Source organism: Cantharellus anzutake, assembly GCF_015039405.1.
Source record: "Cantharellus anzutake strain C23 chromosome Unknown EI90scaffold_7, whole genome shotgun sequence".
Classification (NCBI taxonomy): Eukaryota; Fungi; Basidiomycota; class Agaricomycetes; order Cantharellales; family Hydnaceae; genus Cantharellus; species Cantharellus anzutake.
The window spans coordinates 44,843-62,814 of NW_024066957.1; the positions used below are offsets into that span (position 1 = coordinate 44,843).

General features: G+C 49.0%; 8 protein-coding genes across 8 annotated transcripts; 6 read left to right on the top strand and 2 right to left on the bottom strand.

Annotated features, from left to right (window-relative positions):
- Positions 1-784: 784 nt before the first annotated feature.
- On the top strand, positions 785-3,124 carry EI90DRAFT_3144152 (uncharacterized protein; the record flags this gene model as incomplete). Its single annotated transcript, XM_039065106.1, has 9 exons — positions 785-1,074; positions 1,152-1,355; positions 1,445-1,530; positions 1,608-2,125; positions 2,184-2,352; positions 2,407-2,711; positions 2,792-2,819; positions 2,877-3,034; positions 3,086-3,124. 9 exons carry the CDS (start codon positions 785-787, stop codon positions 3,122-3,124), a joined length of 1,797 nt encoding a protein of 598 aa, XP_038920591.1.
- Positions 3,125-3,873: 749 nt separating this feature from the next.
- Positions 3,874-6,187, top strand: EI90DRAFT_3038882 (cytochrome P450). Its single transcript, XM_039058899.1, has 8 exons — positions 3,874-4,291; positions 4,378-4,581; positions 4,649-4,734; positions 4,811-4,860; positions 4,893-5,327; positions 5,383-5,551; positions 5,624-6,034; positions 6,094-6,187. The coding sequence occupies exons 1-7, from the start codon at positions 4,002-4,004 to the stop codon at positions 5,968-5,970; spliced, it is 1,581 nt and encodes a 526-aa protein (XP_038920592.1). The 5' UTR covers positions 3,874-4,001; the 3' UTR covers positions 5,971-6,034; positions 6,094-6,187.
- On the top strand, positions 6,010-6,423 carry EI90DRAFT_3038884 (uncharacterized protein). The gene is made up of 3 exons (XM_039058900.1): positions 6,010-6,034; positions 6,094-6,251; positions 6,332-6,423. Coding segments are annotated over exons 1-3 (198 nt in total). The 5' UTR covers positions 6,010-6,033; the 3' UTR covers positions 6,371-6,423.
- A 358-nt stretch (positions 6,424-6,781) lies between these two features.
- On the bottom strand, positions 6,782-7,922 carry EI90DRAFT_3151417 (uncharacterized protein; the record flags this gene model as incomplete). Its single annotated transcript, XM_039065722.1, has 4 exons — positions 6,782-6,946; positions 6,994-7,372; positions 7,452-7,652; positions 7,902-7,922. 4 exons carry the CDS (start codon positions 7,920-7,922, stop codon positions 6,897-6,899), a joined length of 651 nt encoding a protein of 216 aa, XP_038920594.1. The 3' UTR covers positions 6,782-6,896.
- Positions 7,923-8,153: 231 nt separating this feature from the next.
- EI90DRAFT_2990649 (uncharacterized protein) lies at positions 8,154-9,441 on the top strand. Its single transcript, XM_039056100.1, has 3 exons — positions 8,154-8,659; positions 8,717-8,787; positions 8,848-9,441. The coding sequence occupies exons 1-3, from the start codon at positions 8,225-8,227 to the stop codon at positions 9,065-9,067; spliced, it is 726 nt and encodes a 241-aa protein (XP_038920595.1). The 5' UTR covers positions 8,154-8,224; the 3' UTR covers positions 9,068-9,441.
- A 1,744-nt stretch (positions 9,442-11,185) lies between these two features.
- Positions 11,186-12,407, bottom strand: EI90DRAFT_3144153 (uncharacterized protein; the record flags this gene model as incomplete). Its single annotated transcript, XM_039065107.1, has 4 exons — positions 11,186-11,418; positions 11,478-11,559; positions 11,586-11,865; positions 11,920-12,407. 4 exons carry the CDS (start codon positions 12,405-12,407, stop codon positions 11,186-11,188), a joined length of 1,083 nt encoding a protein of 360 aa, XP_038920596.1.
- Positions 12,408-12,473: 66 nt separating this feature from the next.
- On the top strand, positions 12,474-15,112 carry EI90DRAFT_2404614 (Nsp1-like C-terminal region-domain-containing protein). Its single transcript, XM_039052977.1, has 9 exons — positions 12,474-12,498; positions 12,628-13,189; positions 13,241-13,300; positions 13,353-13,391; positions 13,442-13,679; positions 13,739-13,972; positions 14,026-14,270; positions 14,329-14,525; positions 14,673-15,112. Exons 2-9 carry the CDS (start codon positions 12,896-12,898, stop codon positions 15,007-15,009), a joined length of 1,644 nt encoding a protein of 547 aa, XP_038920597.1. The 5' UTR covers positions 12,474-12,498; positions 12,628-12,895; the 3' UTR covers positions 15,010-15,112.
- Positions 15,113-15,780: 668 nt separating this feature from the next.
- EI90DRAFT_2404687 (uncharacterized protein) lies at positions 15,781-16,989 on the top strand. The gene is made up of 3 exons (XM_039052978.1): positions 15,781-15,991; positions 16,049-16,429; positions 16,492-16,989. Exons 1-3 carry the CDS (start codon positions 15,908-15,910, stop codon positions 16,798-16,800), a joined length of 774 nt encoding a protein of 257 aa, XP_038920598.1. The 5' UTR covers positions 15,781-15,907; the 3' UTR covers positions 16,801-16,989.
- The last annotated feature ends 983 nt before the right edge of the window (positions 16,990-17,972 follow it).

Here is a 17,972-nt window from a genome sequence, read left to right on the forward strand (position 1 = left end):
CAACCGATTAACTTGAAAAAAAGGTATCCTGAGATATATAACTCAAGTGCGTTCGACATAAGTTTCATCGTATTCCACGCAGTGGTTATTGAGAAAACTATGTACAACGGATTTCCATTACCAAAGAAAATGTTTGAGTGATAAAAGCCTCAAAATGCAACATATTTACTAAAGAAAAAAAACGGTCCCAAGGGACACATTGAGACTTATTTCTGCCCAATTTACGGCCCATTCTATCCAGCCATTGTTGAGAAGATCGTGTAAAAGGGGTAAAACCTAAAATCATGAAAAATAAAAATTATCGTTATCGCTAAGAAAGTTCCGGGCGTAATAAATATACAAACGTTTTGCAGCAAACCGCAAGTGATTAGCTTATGTGGTTGCTGAGATATGGTGCACTCTTTGTTGAGCCTTGTTTTCGGGCAACGAGGAACAAACCGGATCACGTGACAACCAAGCCAAAAACGGCTGTAACGCTACGTCGAGTGACTCTGCGTGTGACTCGGGGGCTCCACATTACCGCCGGCCCGGTCTGCGCAAGCGCCCTTAATTCATCTGGCCGTTTGGCCGTCTACCCAATCGCTGGTAGACAAGACATTCGGACTTTCAACCATTCGAGGCAACGTCTGTCAGAATGATGATTGAAGCAGTTTATTTTTCGTGCCAGCATGACTGTCCTGTCCGTTTCTGGACGCCCTTTGCACCCATGTTAGTCAGAGCCTTCTGTACATTTGGTCAGCATATATATATCGCGATCCCTCTAGGGCATAGTTCCGTCTCCCCAATGTCGTCCAGTCTAAAGTATAACTACCGCGTCCAACTCCTACTAGAGCTCGCAAAGGATTTCATCCCGCCTCTCCTCATCGCCTCTCTTCTCCTCTCGTTCCTTCCATCTCTGCTCTCGGACGGGTTGTTCTTACAAAGCCTCTGGCACCTCTCGATATGTATTGCATATTGGACGGTGAACGTCAAGTATACAGACTGGAAGAATGGCAACGAGGCGAAGAAAATGGGTGGGGTGTATCTTCCTAGGCTGAAGGGGAAGTGGCCTGGAAACTTGGATATCGCTTTATCGTACGTTGCTACCCACTTATCTGCCAACACTTTTATTCTCAAAGATCTCATATTCGAAATTTCAATATGCAATAAAGATTGGCAAAACTCTCTGAGGAAGGATATGTTTTGGAAAGCTTTGAGCGCCTGTTTGCGTCGCCTGGAGGTGGGGATGAAGTGACGACGTTTAACCTTGGAACGCTCTGGAGAGATACCTATGTAACAAGGGATCACAGGGTTATGCAGGCAGTTCTAGCTACGGAATTCGATAACTTCTGGAAGGGACCTGAGTTCCGAATGAGGTGAGCCAGTTTCATTCACCCTGCCAGTCCGAGAAGGTTCCTTTCGCCTTCCGCTAACTACTTACGACCAATATTTATCTGCCTTATAGGACCAGAAGGTCGTTCGGTGATGGGATCGGGGGGGCTGACGGTGCCGAGGCGAAAGCCCACAGAGCCATGACGCGCCCCTTTTTCGGTTTGTCCTCCGCATCTCATTATACACAATAGTATTAATCACATTCCACCCCTTTCCACTGTCTACATGAATCGCAGCCCGAGAACGTGTCCAGGATTTTGGCATCTTCGAACGATACACTGATAAAGTCCTCACCCATCTCCTCGCTCGGTCCAACAGCTCCCAAGCCATTGACATCCAGGATATCTTTTCCCGATTTACCATGGATGCGGCAGGCGAATTTTTCTTTGGCAGCACAACTTTCAACACACTTGACCTTCCCCTTCCTCCCCCCAACAAAAAATCCAAACTCGGTCCAAAAGGAACTGAGCCTGAGGGTTCCTATGGTTCTTTCGCTTACCCCTTTGAGAAGTTGCAGGAAGTCACGCTTATTCGAAACCTGAGAGGGCCTTTGAAGGTTTGGGGGTTGATGGAATTCTGGAAAGATGAGACGAAGATCCATAGGTTAGCTGTTGATGCATTTATTGATCCTCTTATCGAGGATGCTTTGAAGGAAAAAAGGAAGAGGGGGATGAAGCAGCGTGATCCTGATGAAGGAAATCTAGTAGATCATTTGGTGGATATGACGAATGACTTGAAGTTGATTAGGGATGAGGTAAAACACACCTACATCCTCATTTTCTTGACAAACCCTGATTCATTTTGTACAATAGCTGTTCAACATCCTTACGGCGGCTCGGGATACAACTGCTATGCTGCTAACATTTACCACATACCTGCTTTGCTTACATCCGGATGTAATGGCGACATTGCGAAAAGAAGTACTGACATATGTCCCCAATGGGCCCCCGACTTTCGATGACGTCCGAAAGATGAGATATCGTGAGTGAATTTTTCCACCTTCCCCCCTTTTGATTCAATCTTTGAATCAAACAGTGCGTGCTGTTCTCAACGAAACACTCCGTCTCTTCCCTCCCGCCCCACTAAACCTTCGCTCATCGAGATTATCGACACTCCTTCCTCCTGACCAAACCACCAATGGAAAACCCATCTACATTCCTGGTGGTACGACAGTCTTGTTCACGCCACTACTCATGCAGCGTCGGAAAGATTTATGGGGCTCTGATGCGGACGAATTCGATCCTGAAAGGTGGATTGACAAGGAGAGGGTGAAGAAGATGACTGATGATCCATTTATGTTCCTACCTTTTGGCGCTGGGCCAAGGATTTGTCTGGGTCGGGTGGGTGCAGTTGTGCCGATAACAATGTTACATTTGGAATCCGAATGGGTGGTTGCTTATTGCTGCTCCTTCCCTTACAGAACTTCGCGTACAACCAAGCAAGTTTTAGTATGCCGTTCCGTACACCCTGGCCTTCTGTCTGATTTTCTCATCTCTTTCCGATAGTAATGATTCGAATACTCCAAACATTTGACACATTCACCCTCCGCCAACAAGAAGATGCGCCTGACGGTTCATGCCCGCCCGCATCATGGAGAGGCGCACCAGGTAGGAAGGGGATCGAGACGATATGGCCGAAAATGTGTATTAGTTTGTTCATCAAAGTGCGTCGGTTCTTTGTGAAGTTGAACGCACCCTCTGATTGATTGTAACAGGGAGGATGCTGGGTCCATATGAGTATTGCGGATAGCTAGATTTAAGCTCTTTCAGCTGCCTGATTTCCAGCATAGTGAACGAATTTTCAACGAGAATTGCTTGTACAGAAGGGGGGCTCGGCCCTATTGGGCCGCGTAAGATCGATAATTGTACCCTCAACACAAATGAGTATTCAACGGACAGTGATTCAATGTTACTTGTCCATGCATGTCCACTTCACAACTGAGCTCCAAAGTTGTGACGGATCGTCGATCCTGACATATATTCATAGCTACTAGGTAATATAATGCAGAAATTAATCCGCAAGGTTAAATATAAGGCAGCCATCCATGCCAGGCTTCACTAGTGGCCGGGTTGGTTGAGCGGAAGGCAAGGGTAATGATTTACGCTAGCCACTTTAAGTACCAATTAATTCTCATTAGATCAGACAATCGGACTTCCAATCATCTAGGGTAACGTCTGTCGAAGAATGATTACATATCGGAAGTAATGCCGGGAAGCGGCAAGTGTTTGGGGTTTGAGGAACTGATACTTTTCATACCGTTTCTGGACTTTCTTTGCACCAGTGGGCGTTATGTGAGAGAACATGTAAAGAACGTGAAAGCGGGAAGCTGATGAACACGCATTACAAATGCAATAACGCTACGTCGAGTGACTCTGCGTGTGACTCGGGGGTTCTACATAACGCCGCCGGTCTGCGCAGCGCCCTTAATTCATCTGGCCGTTTGGCCGTCTCCGTACCCAATCGCTGGCAGACAAGACAATCGGACTTTCAGGCAACGTCTGTCAGAATGATGATTGAAGCAGTTTATTTTTCGTGCCAGCACGACTGTCCTGTCCGTTTCTGGACGCCCTTTGCACTTTAGTCAGCATATATATATTGTGACCCCTCTAGGGCATAGTACCGTCTCCCCAATGTCGTCCAGTCTAAAGTATAACTACCGCGTCCAACTCCTACTAGAGCTCGCAAAGGATTTCATCCCGCCTCTCCTCATCGCCTCTCTCCTCCTCTCCTTCCTTCCATCTTTGCTCTCGGACGGGTTTTTCTTACAAAGCCTCTGGCGCCTCTTGATATGTATTGTATATTGGACGGTGAACGTCAAGTATACAGACTGGAAGAATGGCAACGAGGCGAAGAAAATGGGTGGGGTGTATCTTCCTAGGCTGAAGGGGAAGTGGCCTGGAAACTTGGATATCGCTTTATCGTACGTTGCTACCCACTTATCTTCCAGGACTTTTATTCTCAAAAGATTACTGCAATGTCATATCTGGAATTTCAATATACATAAAGATTGGCAAAACTCTCCGAGGAAGGATATGTTCTGGAAAGCTTTGAGCGCCTGTTTGCGTCGCCTGGAGGTGGAGACGACGTGACGACGTTTAACCTTGGAACGCTCTGGAGAGATACCTATGTAACAAGGGATCACAGGGTTATGCAGGCAGTTCTAGCTACGGAATTCGATAATTTCTGGAAGGGACCTGAGTTCCGGATGAGGTCATTTGCCCTACCAGCTTTTCACCTTCCGCTAACTACTTACGACCGATATTTATCTGCCTTATAGGACCAGAAGGTCGTTCGGTGATGGGATCGGGGGGGCTGACGGTGCCGAGGCGAAAGCCCACAGAGCCATGACGCGCCCCTTTTTGGGTTTGTCCTCCTCATCTCATTATACACAGTGGTATTAATCACATTCCACCCCTTCCACTGTCTACATGAATCGTAGCCCGAGAACGTGTCCAGGATTTTACCATCTTCGAACGATACACTGATAAAGTCCTCGCCCATCTCCTCGCTCGGTCCAACAGCTCCAAGCCATTGACATCCAGGATATCTTTTCCCGATTTACCATGGATGCGGCAGGCGAATTTTTCTTTGGCAGCACAACTTTCAACACACTTGACCTTCCTCTTCCTCCCCCTAACAAACTATCAAAACTCGGTCCGAAAGGAAGTGAGGCAGGGGGCTCCTATGGTTCTTTCGTTCATGCATTCGATAAGCTGCTGGAAATCATGCTTATCAGGAGTTTGAGAGGAAGTTTGAAGCTTTGGGGTTTGATGGAATTCTGGAAAGACGAGACGAAACCCTATGGTTTAGTTGTCGATGAATTCTTTTATCCTCTTATTGAGGAAGCGTTGAAGAAGAAAGGGAAGAGGGAGATGAAGAACTGCGATCCGGATGAGGGGAATTTGGTGGATCATTTGGTGGATATGACGGATGATCCTCAGCTGATTAGGGATGAGGTAAAATTGCGCCTTCCTCGCTCTCATTGCAGGCTCTGATGTATTCATACAACAGTCGTTCACCATGCTTGCCGCAGCTCGGGATACAACTACTACGTTGCTAACATATGCCATATACCTGCTTTGCCTACATCCAGATGTAACGGCAACATTGCGAAAAGAAGTACTAACGTACGTCCCTAATGGCTCTCCTACTTTCGATGATATCCGAAAGATGAAATATTGTAAGTAATTCCTCCTTTCCCTTCTTTTCCCGTTCAGTCCCTGAATCAAGAGCCACTGAACGAATTTCACAGTGCGCGCTGTTCTCAACGAAACGCTCCGTCTCTTCCCCTCCGTCCCATTAAACGTTCGCACATCGAAATCGTCCACACTTTTCCCCCCCGATCGAACTACTAAAGGAACGCCCATTTACGCCCCTCGTAATACGGTGATTCTGTATGCGCCACTTCTCATGCAACGTCGGAAAGATCTTTGGGGCCCCGATGCGGATGAATTCGATCCTAGGAGGTGGATTGATAAAGAAAGAGTGAAGAAGATTACCGATGATCCATTCATGTTTCTACCGTTCAACGCGGGGCCAAGGATTTGTCTGGGTCAGGTAGGCACAGTTGCATCGACGACGTTGCCGTGTTCGGGATGATAGAATAGGTGGTTGCTCATCCTTTTTTTCTGATAGAATTTTGCATATAATCAAGCAAGCTTTAGTACGCTGTTCCATGTCCTCTGCCTAAATATCTCACTGACTTCGTTTCACGATACATAGTGATGATTCGAATACTCCAAACGTTCGACACTTTCACGCTCCGCCAGAAAGAGGATGCCCCTGATGGTTCATACCCACCTCCATCTTGGAAAGGCGCCCCAGGCAGAAAGGGAATCGAGGAAGTATGGCCTGGAATGGCGATTACTTTATTCGTCAAAGTACGTCAGACCCTTTTGCACTGTTAGACTGACTCGGAAGGAATGATTAACGTTGAACCTCGCTGATTCAATCGTAACAGGGAGGATGCTGGGTCCACATGAGTCCAGCGGATAGCTAAATTCGAGCACTTTCAATTTGTTTGATTTCAAGATAGCAAGGTTGATTTTTCGGTGGAAGAATTGCACATACAAGAGGAAGGGTTAATTTTGCTACGCCCAGCGTTAGTCGAGATCTGTAACTGTACTATGTATCAACATGGCAGCGGGTTCAAGGAACAGTCATTCAATGTCCGATGTCCATTTCACAAACTGAACTCTCGCAAGCCAGCCACCGTTACTTAACAACTCACACACTTCGGATTTCATGCTCCATTCAAACTCAATGGTGATGATCCGACAGGCACATGTACTTCTTGTCCAGCGAGATGACAGTATGTATATATTTAGGTTTTCCCCCAAGTCACCGCCATTTGCATCAACCATCAACCTCAGTGTCATCGCTTATGTCGGTACATATGCAGAAACACGCATGGATCAGTACATCAGCGATGGGCGATGGGAGGAAAATGTGTTAGAAAAAAATGAATAGATGCAACCGTGATTTGAGGGTGCATGTGGTCAGTGAACTTTGTAAATAGTTTGCAATCAAAAATTGAGGTCAGATTTGGCGAGCCGAATATCCGATTCAACCTTGCCTGCCGCGTGCAATAGAAAAGTGAGAAACGCAGTGATAGGGATACACGCTCAAATGTGAACCATTTGTGCCTCGGAATGACGTCCGAGATTCGAAAGAGCATTACGTTGGTTCTCGAGTGAGTTGGCCAATTCTGGAGTATATGCTCCTGGGTTATAGCTGGCGCCCGGATGTTGACACATTCTTCGATGAATGGGAGCGCCTTCGAGTGCCGTCCGAGATTCGAGAGAGCCAAATATTGATTGTGGAGTAAGATGGCCAAATACGGGGTGTATGATTCTGGGTTAACGGCAACCAACTGGTGCCGGAGGTTGATGCTTTTTTCAATGAATGGGAGTCCGAGTGCCGTCCGAGGTCCGAAAGAGCAATATATAGATTGTTGAGTAATATTGCCAATCCGGGGTGTGTGCTCCTGGGTTAACGGCAACTAGTTGGCGAGCGTCTTTGAGTGCTGTTCGAGATCCAAGAGTACTACGTAGATTAATAAGTGACCTAGCCAAATTCACGGTGTATGATCCTGGGTTAACGGCAAATAACTGGCGCCAGAGTTTGACGCTCGATGGATGGGAGCGCCTCCAGTGCTGTCCGAGAATTACGTCGGCTGTGGAGTGACCTGGCCAAATCCTGGGTGTACGGTCCTGGTTCGGAAAGAGATTGTTGAGTGACCCTGCCAAATTCGGGGTGTGTGATCCTGGGTTTAATGGGAACTAACCGGCGATAGAGTTCGATGCTATCTTCGATGAATGGGAGTGCCTCTGAGTGCCGTCCGAGTTCCGAAAGAGCACCATACAGATTGTTGAGTGAGCTGGCCAAACTTGGGGTTCACGATCTTGCGGCGACAGACGTGGTGCAACACAAGGCAGTAAACTGAGCAGGCCGCGCGCGTGATTAAGTCCCGGTTTTCTATGTAGTTTCAGCCTCTGAGTCTGCCACCTCGAAGGCATACGTACACGTACTACTTCTAGCTGGATGCTCATTTATAGGAAGGAGCGCTGACTCCTACTTAGTATATACCTCGACAGTGAACCAATGTTGTTAACGTTATCAGTGTAGGTCAAATGTGCGGCGATTAAACAAAGGAGAATAAAAAAAGAACGATGGTTCTGGCCATACCTTATGTCACGTTAAGCGCCGTTGGAATTTCGCGGCCAGGAAAACCCCTCCGATCATTTTCCAGAAATGGACTGCACGTGATTTCTCAAAATGAATGCTTTCTCAATTAAGGCCTTGACACACTGCTTCCCCCGAGTATACGGGCGCACATCTCCACACTCCGAACATGTCCCACCGACACTCACCGTTTGATCAGGGAATGTATGGGCGCCCCTCGTCTCCGGGGTCGACGTCGTATCCCAGCGCGCCACAGGGATACTACGGAGACGACGTTGGAATTTCTCCAACAACGCAACTAACTCAGCCGAACACAAGACAGCGGGCTTCACCAAATGCTAGGAGATCTCAACACATTAATCAAGGGCTTCCGCTTCCTCCTCCTTCGAATCTCAGCGCCTCTGCGTCGTACGAGCCTTTGCCATCCAGTAGCGTTGCCTTATCTGTGCCCCAACCTTCTGGAACCACGCCAGTATATTCTCGTGAACAGCCCACCCGTCAAAAGTCCAAGGCATACACGACGACAATTGCTGCTCAAAGTGATGATTTAAAATACCAAACGAAATATAAGGACCTCAAACGCAAAGTTCGAGATATTGAAGTTGTACGAAACGGTGTTTCCCATTCCTTCTTGTATATTCATTGCTTTCTATTGGTTTAGGAGAATGACAAGCTACATGTCAGAATCCTAAAGGCGAAAAGGAACATCCAACGCATGAGGCTCGAACGAGCGTGAGTTGACTCTGATCTATTTCTGACTGTGCTCACAACGTTGGTTCGTGGCAATTCCAGTATTCTATACGAGCGACTCGCATCGATGGGTGAAACGATAGAACCACCAATACACTCATCCCATACAGACTCTCCATTACCTCCTCCCACCGTATCCACACGTCTCCCCCCTGTCGATGTCTATGCCCATTCATCGCCCTATCGAGAGCACAACCCATCGACCACCACAATAATCATTCACAACAGTCTCACGTATCGCTTCGTCCACAACAACGTTTGAATGGTCTTCGGAATGGAAGCGAAGAATATGGGTCAATCCGTGGTGATGCAAGATGATTCCATTGGTGGGATTTGAAGCCTGCCGTTCCCTTCCGGACTGAGGCAATCTTGCTGACCTACTTGGAGTGACACCGTGCTCCGCGGATTCATGATTGTCGAGCCCTTTCATGATGTTGGATTCTAATGTTGGTTCCTATGCACCCATATTATTGTATGTAACAACTATATTGCAGGATGATGTTGTAACGAGACTCTATCCTCCCGTCTCACCTGTTTCGAGCCATTTGCAAAACCATGCAGGGTATGAGTCAAACAACATGTAACTACGTGGACAAACTCGATAGGTACAAATGAAAGGTGTGCGGACAATGCGACGAAAGCAGCTTGATTGCGGTAGGCGAAAGACATAATGTATAATGCAGTGAGAAGTGGAAGAAAGGAATGGAGAAGAAATGCTCAAAGAAGCGAAGAGCATGACGGAATGGTGGAAGTACAAGTCGTGAGAACATAGGTTGTAGGCGATAAGGTTAGCGTCTTGCAGTCTTCCTTGGACGTTCCTCGACCTCCATTGCGTCAAGGCCGGTTTCGGCGTTCACCAGGGAATTCGTACGTTCACGGCTTGGTGGTCCTACGTTGGAGTTGGTTCCTTGAGAACTGGTCACGCGCGAATGCCGCGCCCGCCGCCGTGGCGCGTTGGATGGCGCACCATTTGCGCGTGACGCTGGGGTTTGGGGCTGGTCGACAAGAGTAGAATGTCGTCGTTTCGACCCAACCGAGATGGGCGCGTCTGGAGTGATATTAATGGCGGATAGTGCAAGAGGTGAGCCATCAAGTTGTGGAGCACCAGCTCCGGTAATTAGCGGAAATTCAACAACGCCATTAGAGGCAGCGATGAAGCCAAAGGGGTAGTGCTGAAATGGTTGGAGTGATGCAACACGTTCTTTCCGTGTATTAGGAGGCTTGACGGGGGAAAGTGGAGGTGAGGCCGATCGAGTGTTCACCGGCGATTGTGTCGATCGAGGATCGGCGTTCTAGTCGTGAGGACTGAAGCTTGGTTTCTGGGTGCTGTACGGAACGAGACGAACTAGATGAAGCGGGAGGATGGTTAGCAGCGCTTCGGGGCCGCACCGCTGAGCGCCGTTGAGAAGGGTCCGGAACGGTGCCACCTTCCCGTTCTTTGTCATCATCCGAGTCATCTTCATCGCCTCTCAGGGCCTCAAGTCTTCCATCGACCCAGTCCATTACGCGTTCGATGCTGAGTGCTTCTGAATTTGATGCATGTTCACCTTCCCCCTGTATAGAGACGCCAGCGTGCATGAATGTTTGTAAGTCCATGAGGCATGCCAGGTAACCGGCATTGTAAGCCTGCTTCGATGTAGCAAGTGATGCCTTGTAAAGAGTCGCTATGCTCAGTGCGGCGGCTGTAATAAGTATCCAATCGTCAGCAAATGGAATCCGAGACATTGATGAGAAAGGGGACGCCGTGCTGCACCTTTAAAGTGATTCCCAAGCTCCTTCTCTGCATTTGCAAGTCCATTGCTATTTGTAAGGCCGTCGCTGAGAGCAGCAGTGGAGAATGCGTCCTTCATAACCCACAGAAATCCGTTAACAGCAGTATGAGAACCGCTTGGTGTGCAATGCGGTCAAATCGCAAAAGGGTAGTGATTCGGATAATTCCGGCCTATTTGACTTGTGGCGCTTCCGTGGCGTTTTGGTGGCACCTTATCGTGAATTGCCTTTGGCCGTCATTAGTAGCCTGGAATGATGCACCTCATTTCTGGGGATCACTCCTGCTTGAGTCTCGTCGTCTAATCTTTTTCGAACTGACTTACAAAAAAATTCGGAGATGGGAATTTGCCGATTCAAGGGTGATTCCCATTTATGGAGTTGGAACAGAAAGGGACGCGGAACATGTCCCATTCGAGTTGGAAGAACGACAGGTGCCAGGCCTGTTGATACAAGCATGTAAGATCATGACGCTTATCCCAATCACCAGGAAAGTAGTGATGAGGCCAAGCGGGATCCAGCTCCACAATTAACATGTCCATATTAAGATTTAACTATACGATAAATGTCTCCAATAATGTTATGTTCATGATGATCGTTCATGTTAATATTTTCATGTGAACGTACTTCCCCGCATGCTGCTGGCCTTGCCCTTTGCACCGGACTTCATTTTCTGAGCTTCGACAACTAACCCTCCGATTAGTTTGTTGTATGCCTCAGAGTCTTGTTGCAGTGCGTCTCGTTGTTGTAGCAGGTACGATAGCAACTCCGATGTTGAGAGTGTCAACGCTTGCAGCGTCTCCAAGTGTGCCATCAAGGTTGTTACCGAAAGCAGTGGCAGTGTATCTACTGAAAACATGAAATTGATCATCCAAGTGGCATTCTTTGTCAACATGTTGACATACCTGGATCAAGGGAAAGAACACGGTCAATCTTGTCCTTATCTAGCACTGGTTTCGATCCGATCTTCAAAGAAGATGCGGCGGTCTGTGGGTGGCACGACCGCTGCGTACAGGACTTCCTTGTGGAGTTTGCGTCCGCGATTGGCTTGACCGGTTTCCTGTAACGCCGTTAAGATGCTTTTCAAGCCGCGGTCCAGGCGGTGCCGACATGGGTCGAGTGCTAATTCGAAGGGTGGGGAGGCCTTTTAAAGCTGTCGGTTGAGGGAGAACTTCGTCGAGATTGACAGGGATTCCGAGTTCGATAAGATGGCGTCGCCTTATTCGTGAACGGGTCCAGTTGACTTGCTGCGTTGGTGGGACGTATGATATCAACGAATCGTATAGCTTCCGACTGCGTATGGAAATTCAATAAGTCACTTTGATTATTTGGACTTTACGTGCTGACCTCTCTGGAGTGACGAGTATCTGCGCGTCTCCTTCAGCTTGTCTAATTCCCTCGTTGGTCATAAAATCCATGGGATCGATGTGACCATACATCGGCTCAAAAAGTTCTTCTACATCTCTAGACAGCTGTTGTAAAGGGGGCATCGGGCGCAACCGAAGGGGATGCCCTGAGGAAGGGCCAGGATCGGCCGGCAAAGGATCAAAGCCATTGGACGCCGTGAAGGATGTGCTTGGAAAATCCCCTGAGTCTATGCCATCGAACGCGTTGGATGTCTGAGCGTCCCCAAAATCCCCGAAGTCCCCGAATTCGTCCCCGAGTTCATCGCTTAGTACTGTCGAAATAGTGCTTTGGAGGGCATCATCCTCCTTATCATCAAAAGCATCATCGAAAGACAAAAGGGCGCTTCTTTTTAGCTCTGGAAGTGGTGGTGATACGGCTCTTGGTGTCGTGTCCTGCCAAACCGATGAGAAACCAAAGTCATCCTCCATGATGGTTAGCAGTCGAATTGAATCGAAGCGCAGACACGTGATACCGCAAATTAAATCATCAAGTCACCACAAGACGCGGTGGTTTGCCCTAGTGAGTGGTGGTCACCACAGAGGCCATCTTTTGTGACATTTCTACAGAGACATGTCTTTTGGTGGTTTTGGCGCGTTTTCCAACCCGTCGTCTTCGTCGGACACTACCGGGTCTGGGACCACACCCCAGCCAAACATCTTTGGAACTTCATCGACAGGCACTGCTGGGGCTGCACCTAACGCGCCAGGTCCTGCATTTGGTGGCAATGCTTTCGCTTTAAGCGGCCAGAGTAGTCAAAATCCCACCAACCTTCCAAGTACCCCTGCGCCCACAACAAACGCATTCCTGGGTGGAAGTGCTGGATCGACAACGCCTGCAGGGACACCCTCTGCCTTTGGAAGCGGATCAGGGACGAACATATTTGGTGCAGCAAACCCTATTGGCTTAACTGCTGGAAATGTGTTTGGAAGTGGCGCACCCTCTACTGGAGGTGGTGCTGCTGCCGGAACAGGCCCTTTTGCGAGCTTCGGAGGCGCCTTCGGCTCAGGTGCTGGCCCCGGAACTACTCCTGCTGCTTCGACTACGGCCGGTAGCAATACGTTCGGCACTGGGACTGGTTTCCCAACAACTAGCTCGACGGCCACATCAACCGAGAATAAGCCATCCACCTCTCCTTTTGGAGGGTTCAATGCATTTACCAAACCTTCTGCAAGCCCTGCTACCGCCACATCAGCAGCAGCTTCCACTGGTGGTGAGCATGCACGGTATCTCCGAGTGGCTAATTGCGCCAACCTTTGTGTAGCCCCATCAACGAACATATTTGGAAGCTCACCTTCAGCAACTAGTTCCACTACTGCGGGAGGTGTGTTGAGGCGACTGTTGTAAATTGTTATTCTAACATAGTTGACGTACAGGGCCGTCACTGTTTAGCACGAGCAAGCCAGCGACTGCTGGTGAGTGGATCACAATGCATTAGATGCTTTAGCTATACTGTCAAACACAGGCACCTCAACCAACTTGTTCGGGACTTCATCTGCCACCACGCCTGCAAGTGAGTGGTCTACCTGTTTCCAATCCCTCTGTCGATGTTCAAGTATTCTCAGCATCAACGGCCGCAGCTACCGGACCTTCGGCGCCAGCGGCTTCACCAAGCCCATTCGCAGGCTTCCTGAACAAGACTCCTGCATCAGCACCCTCCACTGGCACAACACCTGCACCCGGCACATCCGAGTCTACATCTTGTTCGTGCTCCGAATAATCACACTGTGGACATCAAGACTGATTTCCTTTGTGGTAACAGCAGCTCCGGCCCCGGCAAAACCTTCCCCATTTGGAGGGACCTTTGCGTCCTTCGCCCCACCAACGGCTTCGACCACGTCTGACCCAAAAGATAAGGAGAAAGAGAAGGAAAAGGCAGCTGGGGATGCCACAACGAAGAGTGATGCAACGAAGCCGGCTGAGGACCCGAAACCAACGAATTTTATGTCGGCCTTCCTGAAGGCCCAAGAATCGTCCAAATCTACCTCATTCACCCGTATGTTTATTTCAGCGTACTTGAACTTGGGCTCACAATATGGCTCTACTCAGCCGGCCCCAGCACGTCTGCTACCCCAGCTACTGCAGCCCCAAGCACCTCAACCGCTCAGCCTGCGGGCACGACGGCTAGTACCACTACAGCACCCGGGCCGCCGCCATCCATGCTTCGAGGAAAGACGATTGATGAGATTATCGCCAAGTGGAACAATGAACTAGAGACGCAGGTGAAGCAGTTTCACAAGGTGGCAAGCGAAGTTGCAGTGTGGGACCGAGCGTTGATGGAGAACAGTGAGAAGGTGAGGAATAACCCTGGTCAACCTCGTAGAAGGCCCCCTAACTTGCTTATTCTGTTAGATCAATTTCTTGTTCAATAAAGTTACGGCAGCGCAAGCGTCGCAAGTGGCGATTGATGAGTCTTTGAAGCATATTGAGGAGCAACAGCGGGCCTTGAACAAGACCCTCGATGGGTATGAAGAAATTGTAAAACAAATTCTGAACAATAGTGGGCGGTCACTGGACCTCGGTCCTGCTGACCGCGAAAGGGACAACAGGTAGGGATTTTTTTCCTGTTGGCCTGCGCCATTTCGCTTTGCCACCCGGGACCCTGCTCGGACGTGCGTCATCGGCGTTAGGACAAGATTTCTTTTTGTTCTGTTTGCTCGCTTCCGCACGTGTACTGATCCTTTTTTGGTATGCAGCTATGGACTTGCCGCGGGTCTCAATTCGCAATTGGATGATCTTTCCCACTCATTGACTTCAATGATAGAAACGGTAAATTCCCTCAGTGCCCCACCTGATTTTACTTCGGGCGCCCCATTTTCTGCTGCCGGAGCCGTCGACCCCATCGCTCAAATTGAAGCAATTCTCAATGCTCATTTGGGAAGCCTTCAGTGGATTGATGGCGCTGTTAAAGAGCTGGAAGTTAAGGTGAAGGAGGTTGAGATTCAGCAAGAAAGCAGTAGCAGCGATGGGTTCTCCTCGACGAGTTATGGTTACACTGGACGTGGGTTTGGGCTAGGGCCAACGCGGCGTTAGGTGTGTTGTGCATGGACTGGGCTTATTGAACACGGGGTTGTCCGTGGGCGTACCATCGTCAGTTGAACAGTATGAATAATATTTTTCACTATTTCCTGTGGGAGTGAGTGCCTGTCTCCTGACAAGGTCCGCGGGTTTAGCCTGGAATGGTAATAGCCGAATAGACCGCCAATTTGCACAGCCACGGAAATCTCGCCATCACAGTTGGGGTCACTGCTTGTGACAGCGACGTAGCTTGAGCAACGAACAATCACCCCTATTGACTCATGGAATGGCAAGTGGCTACCAGATGTGGCCCTGGATAGCTTCCCCCGGTGGCAGATTTCGCCTTTTGGTAACTTACCCCTCTAAGTCCGACAACTGCTTTTGGTCTGTTCGACGCAGCGCTCGTAAGGCGGCTGGCTGATATCCCTCTGAGTCGTAGGTGGCATTGTTACCTCCGAGGAGGTGACCATCTGTGCATGATATGTGACGAGACTGCAGTGGTTGAAGGAGATTTCGAGACTTCAACATCTGCAAACGATACGAGAGGCTGCGTTTCCTGGGCACACCCTGCTTTTGGCCTGTGGCGGGGGGTGACACTATGTAAACTGAATTGATCGAGGGAAGATAAACCTTCTCTTGTGCATTCTAATCTCTGCATGTGTCCGATCTCGGCAATTGTTTTGATAATGCGGCACTAGTTATGTTATTGCAATTTACGACCGCACTGATGCCCTGTAGCTATAAAACCTGGGCCTCATGAGTTGGGGTGGTGGTCTCTCCACCGCTATTGCCTGGTCATCTCTGTGCTCTTCCTCGAACTCCATCAGGCCGGAGTCCACGAACCCCGAACTGCGGTAATCCATACATCAATACCACCCGTTTTCTTCTGCTTTCTCAGCGATACCTCGTTAACATGACAAACTACACCCATGTCACCTTGCCTTATGGCGAACTCCCCAAGGACGTGATCAATCTTGGGACCATGCTTGGTCCGTTTGTAAGCAACTTCAATGTTCCCCATGCGTCCTCACTGATGCTGACGCGTGCATCTTAGTTTCTTGGCCAGTGCTTCAACTGGGCACTGTTCGGGATCCTCTGCTTGCAGATCTATATCTACTATCTCCGTTTCCCAAATGACCACAAGTGGATCAAGACCTTGGCCTACGGTACCTTCACATTGGATACTTTCTTCATCATATGCATGACCCATGCGGGATGGCGTGTGCTCGTTGCTTACTGGGGAGATGTGAACATCTTCCACGAGCTCACCTGGACATGGGCGCTCCTGCCGTTCAGCTCGGGCTTCGTCTCGATGATTGTGCAACTCTTCTTCGTATATCGCATTTACCGATTGAGCCATTCCTTCGCCATGCCCTTCATCATCACCATGGTCACAGTCACTCAGTGTGCATTTGCCATCAGGACCTCGATCATCGTAAGTTCTCGCCTTGCTACCCTGTTGCTTATTTCTTTGTTAATCGTACTACTTCCAACTAGGCTCACAATGTTCGCAGCTTCCGTTACATTCGGGACTTTCTTCCTGCTTTCTGGCTGGGAGGTTCGATACTCGCAGACATTCTCATCTCCTCAACCATCGTCCGCATTTTGTGGAGATCGAAGACGGGCTTCAAGGATACAGATTCGGTCGTGGCCCGTTTGATGAGGTTGAGCATTGAGGCTGCCGCTGTCCCAACGATCTCCGCGACGATCAAACTCATCTTCATCTACACAAGACACGACAACGTACACCTCGTCATCTGCATGCTACTGCCTCGCCTCTACTCCAATGTGCGTTTTGACGAATGAATCGGATTACGCTGTTCTGCGATGACTAAGCGCTTTTGTATAGACGATGATGGGTATGCTTAATGGACGGGATCAGCTTTTCGGGGGTGGTTCGAAGCCTGATACGATGGCTGGCGCCTCCCGTCTTGTAGACCCCGACACCGGCTCGGGTTTCTTGCATTCCATCCGGTCGAAGATCGCTTTCGTCACAGGATTTAACGGTGGAAACTCCGGTTCCTCCAGTGGAACCCGCACCCAAGTCGACACTCGTCTATCCAAAGGCGATTTAGAGACGGTGGGAGCTTACGGCGAGAAAATTTTTATCCAGAAATCAATCACTTCCACGCAGTACCATGATGTCGATCTGGAAAATGCCCGTCGATCAGCTTCGTTGCATCACTACGATTCTACTTCTCGTAATCCACGCCGGGGGTCGAATTGCACCATCGAGTCGATCGATCGAATGACGGATGATGATGTTCTGAATGAGATGCCTACAGTTCCAGGGGGTGCTTCATTGCTAAAGGTTCCTGTTTCTGCAATGCATCGTCCCAAATCATCGACGATTGCCACACCGATGCAAACGGGTTTTGGAGTGTACGAATCGAGGAGCGACGAAGAGAACAGGAAGTTCGCCCCTGGGCAGGAACATAAGTCCCAGGCGTCGTATGAGAGCAACATTTACCCTGGGCGGTAAATTGTGTTTGAGATGGCGATATATCCACACTCTACGGCTCCCTCGAGTTCTACACATTCCATCCTCAGCCCCTTCAGCCTCCCGACTTTAGTTTCAATACCTCCGCCACACGAACTTGTGATCACCTCTTTATTGCCAACAAACCGTGGTTTTATTTATCCAATATTTTCCCGGATCGCTTGGATCCGCGTGTTTTTTTCTCTCGGCATGTCAAAGCTGCTGTTGTTGTGCAAGTTGTCAGACTAAATCGGATGCGATTGAATTGGGAGCGTGTCCCACCTATACCTTAAACCATCACCCCCCACTGTATCTACAATCCCGTTCTCTAACTCTCACCCTCGCCTTCTCCATCCCCCTTGTATTCATATCAACAAAAGGTTACGCACTCCCTTGCCTTGCCTTGCTTATACTATCCAACACCATTCATTTGTTAATTTTGCCCCACTCCTTAATCATCAACTCATTTTTCCTTTCACCGACTAGCTTGGCACAAGTA

Excerpts from the sequence above, each read along its gene's own strand:
- EI90DRAFT_3038884 (XM_039058900.1), top strand. Across the intron at positions 6,252-6,331 it reads CGATTACTTTATTCGTCAAA|GGAGGATGCTGGGTCCACAT; the intron begins GTACGTCAGACC and ends CAATCGTAACAG.
- EI90DRAFT_2990649 (XM_039056100.1), top strand. The coding sequence starts at position 8,225 with ATGTCCCACCGACACTCACCGTTTGATCAGGGAATGTATGGGCGCCCC. Across the intron at positions 8,660-8,716 it reads AAGTTCGAGATATTGAAGTT|GAGAATGACAAGCTACATGT; the intron begins GTACGAAACGGT and ends CTATTGGTTTAG. Across the intron at positions 8,788-8,847 it reads CGCATGAGGCTCGAACGAGC|TATTCTATACGAGCGACTCG; the intron begins GTGAGTTGACTC and ends TGGCAATTCCAG.
- EI90DRAFT_3038882 (XM_039058899.1), top strand. The coding sequence starts at position 4,002 with ATGTCGTCCAGTCTAAAGTATAACTACCGCGTCCAACTCCTACTAGAG. Across the intron at positions 5,328-5,382 it reads CTCAGCTGATTAGGGATGAG|TCGTTCACCATGCTTGCCGC; the intron begins GTAAAATTGCGC and ends TTCATACAACAG. Across the intron at positions 5,552-5,623 it reads TATCCGAAAGATGAAATATT|TGCGCGCTGTTCTCAACGAA; the intron begins GTAAGTAATTCC and ends CGAATTTCACAG.
- EI90DRAFT_2404687 (XM_039052978.1), top strand. The coding sequence starts at position 15,908 with ATGACAAACTACACCCATGTCACCTTGCCTTATGGCGAACTCCCCAAG. Across the intron at positions 15,992-16,048 it reads GGACCATGCTTGGTCCGTTT|TTTCTTGGCCAGTGCTTCAA; the intron begins GTAAGCAACTTC and ends CGTGCATCTTAG. Across the intron at positions 16,430-16,491 it reads CCATCAGGACCTCGATCATC|GCTCACAATGTTCGCAGCTT; the intron begins GTAAGTTCTCGC and ends ACTTCCAACTAG.
- EI90DRAFT_2404614 (XM_039052977.1), top strand. The coding sequence starts at position 12,896 with ATGTGTTTGGAAGTGGCGCACCCTCTACTGGAGGTGGTGCTGCTGCCG. Across the intron at positions 13,190-13,240 it reads AGCAGCAGCTTCCACTGGTG|CCCCATCAACGAACATATTT; the intron begins GTGAGCATGCAC and ends ACCTTTGTGTAG. Across the intron at positions 13,392-13,441 it reads GAGCAAGCCAGCGACTGCTG|GCACCTCAACCAACTTGTTC; the intron begins GTGAGTGGATCA and ends TGTCAAACACAG.